This window comes from Salvelinus sp. IW2-2015, linkage group LG4p, assembly GCF_002910315.2.
Source record: "Salvelinus sp. IW2-2015 linkage group LG4p, ASM291031v2, whole genome shotgun sequence".
In the NCBI taxonomy this organism is placed as follows: Eukaryota; Metazoa; Chordata; class Actinopteri; order Salmoniformes; family Salmonidae; genus Salvelinus; species Salvelinus sp. IW2-2015.
In genome coordinates this window covers 26,586,092-26,591,282 of record NC_036841.1, presented here as the reverse complement: position 1 = coordinate 26,591,282, position 5,191 = coordinate 26,586,092, and the positions used below count along the sequence as shown (strand labels likewise).

The 5,191-nt window shown below is 45.5% G+C and overlaps 1 protein-coding gene across 1 annotated transcript in view; it reads left to right on the top strand.

Annotated features, from left to right (window-relative positions):
• LOC111960767 (ephexin-1-like) overlaps positions 1-5,191 on the top strand; it is a 40,501-nt gene that overhangs the window by 15,570 nt on the left and 19,740 nt on the right. The window contains exons 2-7 of the mRNA XM_023982972.1: positions 1,374-1,488; positions 1,894-2,265; positions 3,005-3,090; positions 4,244-4,479; positions 4,620-4,780; positions 4,998-5,150. Of these exons, the coding sequence (XP_023838740.1) occupies positions 1,374-1,488; positions 1,894-2,265; positions 3,005-3,090; positions 4,244-4,479; positions 4,620-4,780; positions 4,998-5,150 (1,123 nt within the window). The remainder of the gene's footprint in view (positions 1-1,373; positions 1,489-1,893; positions 2,266-3,004; positions 3,091-4,243; positions 4,480-4,619; positions 4,781-4,997; positions 5,151-5,191) is intronic.

Genomic DNA, 5,191 nt, shown 5'->3' with positions numbered 1-5,191 from the left:
GGAGTGTGAATGTAAACTGAACTCGCTGTTCTGTGGGTGTAATAAATACAACAGGTGTTCAGTGGAGTGTGTGGTAGATGTGTGCCCATAGTTTTAAATGGCCTTATTTTGTCCAAGCTGGTAGGCTATTGCACAACGACTTATTAGAAGACGAATGGCCAATGTAATGCATAATACCCCCAGCAGTCTTTAAGTACAAAGTCTGTTTTGAAAGAATTTTAAATTTTTCACTGGAATCCTGCTACAAATACCTGAACAGGGATAGATTATCTCAAAGGATTCTATTATATTGTATATATAGAACATCATGTGTCTTTGGCCTATGTAGTCTTAGATCAGCAGAAAACGGTGGCACTTTGCAACTCCACTGAACTGAAGCATATCATTCCTGACTTAATGGGTGGGTGCATAGATCTTCTGTTACAACAATAACCTCGAGCATATGGAAGCACTTGCCCCYGAATAAGCAGGTGGTAATCTCAGAAAAGCAGAGGGGAATTTACCTGAGTTTGAAGGCTAGCTATCTCCATCGGTCATATCTTTGAGACATCCCTACCCCATTGAAGTTGAAATTTAAAATGGTTACGGTAAGGGTTAAGATTATGGTTAAGGTCAGGGTAAGGGTAGAGGATTCGCACAGCTGTTTATCAAGAGCTCATAACTGACTAATTCAAATGTCACTGTGTGAGTGTTCTCATGAGATAATCAGTCTCTTAACTCGCCCACTTAGTGCCAGTTTGCCAGAGGAAAATCAAGTGCTTGCAGGTCTGGGCGGTGTTAGTCAGTGGTGCAGCAGCTTATATGGAACCAGAATGGAGCTGCTAGGCAAACAGTGCCATTGAAAAACAATTCCTAAGTAGACTAGTTTAGCACTGGGAGGAAAACCCAGTTATTCACGTGTCCCAGGGTACAGTAATCTGCTTTAAACACGCTCTCTCTCAATCCAACTCAGGAGACTCCCCTAGCAACACATTCTTCTGTTTAAAGTGGGTTTCAAAGTCATGACTACCTGCATATCAGCCCTGTACTCAAAAGAGTCAGTGTGTGTGTGTGTGTGTGTGTGTGTGTGTGTGTGTGTGTGTGTGTGTGTGTGTGTGTGTTGTTTAATATAGGAAAATAGAGATAAAGTTCTTTAATTTCCTTGTCCTTAACTCACTTTCCCTCTTTGCCCACCACCCTTTCCCTTAAACCCTTACTTATCATCTCTCTCTCTCACCCGCTCTTCCTATCTCTCTCTCTCTCTCTCTCTCTCTCTCTCCTCTCTCTCTCTCTCTCTCTCTTCCTCTCTCTCTCTCTCTCTCTCTCCTCTCTCTCTCTCTCTCTCTCCCCTCCCCCCCAACCTCTCTTCTTCTCACTCTCGCTCCCTCTTCCAGGCCCTGCAGTCTCTCTGAGGCCTGGTCCAGAACCCAGCCCAGGCAGCAGGTCAGGCAGCAGCTCCCTCTGTGTCCCTGATCTCCAGAAACCTCCGCTATCTCCCCGGGCACAGCGGTGAGCCTCGCCGTAACCCAGCCCAGACTGATTCAAACACACGTACACGTACACAGACACAGACACGCAGACACACACTCAAACTGAGGAGCAACCAGTATATCATTGTCTTTTATGAGCTGCTTTTCCATTGAGTGACATATGAGCCTAGAGCAAGACAATACAGGACACTGTTCTTTGTTGCATATATTGTGTAAAGGAATATCGGTTTTCTGAATGCGCTACAGTTATATTTGCAGACACTCTTATCAAGAGCAACTTACAGTATTGAGTGCATACATTTTCATACTATTCCGTTACTCTAATACAGTTAGAGTTATATTTGCCTCCTCATCTTCAAGTAGAGATATCACTCTTGCTTATTGTTATTGCAGCTGCTTATTACTGTGTACCTCTTGTATGTAGTACGCCAACCTCTCCACGTCACCTCCATTCCGGAACTGCGTTGCCAAGCAACGGGGAGCTCAGGAGCCCACACACACTTACTAGCGCGGCCTCTTCCCCTCTTTGGACTAGGAGAGGAGGAGGGGGAGGGGGAGGGAGGAAGGGTGCAGATGCTTCTCCAGCTAGTGGTCAGTGTGGAGGGGGCTCCACTTCCTCCTCCTCCGTTTCTAGCGCTCGGTTGTACCGGACGCACGGCAYGCACACACACACTGAAGACATGGAGAGCCTCTCAGAACGCACTGCAACCGCCTGCTCCGTACGGGAGCCCGGAGGGGACACAAAGTCACCGCAACCAGCGGAGGAGCAAGTCAATGAAGAGGGCGTCAAACTCAGGTAAAAAGATGTGGAGTGGGGTGGGGTTGGGGAGAGAGGAACTGTTGGGTTCTGCAATAGTTGATAAGTGGTAATTTTGTGCTAATTGGTAATTGATTACTGAAAGTGCAGTATGTTGCAGGTGATGTATTTCTGTGTAATAATATGCTGAARAGGGTGAGCTTTTTGAAGAGGTGCTCAGTGAAGTTCTAACAGTGCGTAGTGAGCTAGGCAGGCTGGAGATAGACGTGTTGTCCTCTGATTTTTCTTGTCGCATTTCAACAAGTGTGTCTGTAGAATGAGAGGAAGTGGGAGTTGCAGCATTTCTGCACCTTCTATCAAACCCATCCTGGTAGAAAAAAGGAGCCTGGTCCCTGGTTAAAATATTGGGGCATGAATATATGTCTTGTTTTATGAGAACGTGTCTTTTAAAACACATATTAATGATCTTGAGGATGGAATCTCTCATAATATAAGGAATGGGGAGAACCAGAATTTCCAGATAGTCTGTTGACTATCTAGAAGTCAACTGTTGAGACAGTGTTAGTCAGCCCACACAAAATGAACAGATTATATTTGACAATGTGAAATGAAGTGCTCTCAATCTGACTCTCATAGACCTCCAGATGATCCAATGAGTGTCCTTGAATTGTTGTAAATTATAGGATGAATAGTGGTTTGTCATTGACGTCAAGGCATCTCCTTGCTCATCTCTCATCTTCATTTTCCTATCGTTCTTTCTCTCATTCTCTCTACTCAGGTTGGTGAGCAACAGGGAAAGAGTGAGCTCAACACCATTGAAAGTAGAACCCATCTGCTACAGTCTCAACATTGTCAAGAACGTTGGTGAGAAAAATGTAGCCAGTAGAACTGTCAATTCCACGCAAGGTGGAGGTAACATATGTATTCCACCCACACTACAGTCTGGTGCTGCTGCACTGACATAATGATCTTCTCTGTTCCACCACCTACACAGGTGGTGGTACACACAAACACACACACACTGCTGTTAACAACARCATATCCCATAATATTGCCTTAAAAATAACAAGATTTGCCTGAAGTTGCATCCATCTATCACTTAAAACTTCACTGTGCATCTGTCAAAGTTGAAGACTGAGTTTAGTGTGTGGGCTTCTGTTCTCTGTACTTACAGTAATGGGTATAGATGAGTTCAGATAGTGATGTTCAGAGCAGTGTCACACCTAATCTCTGGATGTTAATAAATGGAGGTTCTTTGAATGGATGCATTAATGGAATAACTCAGCAGAAAGTGCTTTTAGTCAACATGTTGGTTCAAGCATGCCTCCCTCTTTCTCCTCTCTCAATCTCACCCTCTCTCTCCTTCTCTCGCTCTACCTGTCGTTTATATCCCTCTTTCTTTTCTCTCTCTCCCTCTCTTATGTAAGTGTCAATACCAGACACCCACCTACAGTAGGTGAGCATTTGAATTTGACTGAGGGGGCTTATGCAACCGTTTCCTGTTGTTCAACATGACCTTAACGTCTATGTAGTGTGAGAGGACAGAACATGCACACACACACAGTGCTAATGTTCTCCTCCGCAACTAACCACCCTGCTTATCAATGTGCAAGTATCCAGCCCTCTTTCACCTGAAACTGGCTGAGAGAGAGGTAAAGAGAAAGAAAGGAGAGGACTGATGGAGAAATGTGAAGGAGATGAGATCCATGATTTCAAATTGACTGTACACAATAACTAATGTAGTTACAACACCACGATGTCACACAAATATGAAGGGAACGTTTTAGTTCTGGGTCACGGGGGTCAGTGTAAAGACAACAAAGAGTGGTTGTGAGTTATAAGTTTGATTCCCCTATGGGCCACATATACTGTGTGATGTGGCTTTGGACTAAAGTTCTGCTGAATAACACTAATAATATTTAATTGTTATCAAACCAAATATGACCATGTGCTCAGACTCATGTTGTCTTGCTTCTGTCCTTTTTCATTTCTATTTCGTCCCTTTTTGTCCCTCCAGCCTTCCTGTACCAGGAGTACCGGGACACATCCAAGCAGCAGGAAATCGAGCAGCGACGGCAGCAGGATGGGTTGACCTCGGGGGTCAGCGCGGGGTTAGGGGTGACGTCCCCACCGGCCCTGCAGCTGCAGCTGAGGAACAACTCTCGCTCTCTGAGTCTGTGGCAGAACCTGGAGGTCGTGCAGCAGAGCGGCCTGCTCACCCAGCTACCGCAGAGAGAGGTCATCATACAAGAGGTGAGGGGTCAAAGGCCATACAGTAGAGAGAGAGAGAGGTAAAAGGTTATACTGGAGGGTGAAAGGTCAGAGAGGTCTTACTGGATGGTGAATGGTAAGTGAGAGCCTTACATGACCTGTGTCCTTGCTCTGTTCTCAAGGCCATGTTTGAGCTGGTGACCTCAGAGGCATCCTACTACAAGAGTCTGGAGGTGCTGGAGACCCACTTCCTGAAGAACCCTGACCTGGTCAACACACTCAGCCAATCAGACATGCACTTCCTATTCTCCAACATTGAGGAGGTGATGAAGGCCAGTGAGAGGTAAGAGAAGCCTGTGTGTGTGACTAATCAGCCCCCCCCATCCTCTCTGCAACATGTGATTACTGATCCCTCTAAACTGCTGTGTTAAGCTTTTTGAAAGTAAAAGGTAAACAAGTCCTTATTCATCTTTCATTCCAGATCATACTGTAATACTTGTATGGTGACCTTTATTCAACTGTCCCCTGCTGATGATGTCATACTATACATCCTTCCTTAGGTTCCTGATGGACCTGGAGAACCGCATCGAACAGTCCCTCCAGATCTCAGAGGTGTGTGACATCGTCTACCACCACGCCGTCAAGCACTTCCACGTCTTTATCACCTAYGTCATCAACCAGGTGTATCAGGAGAAGAACTACCGACGCATTCTGTGGGTACCCCTCCAACTAATGTCTACTGTAGCATGATATG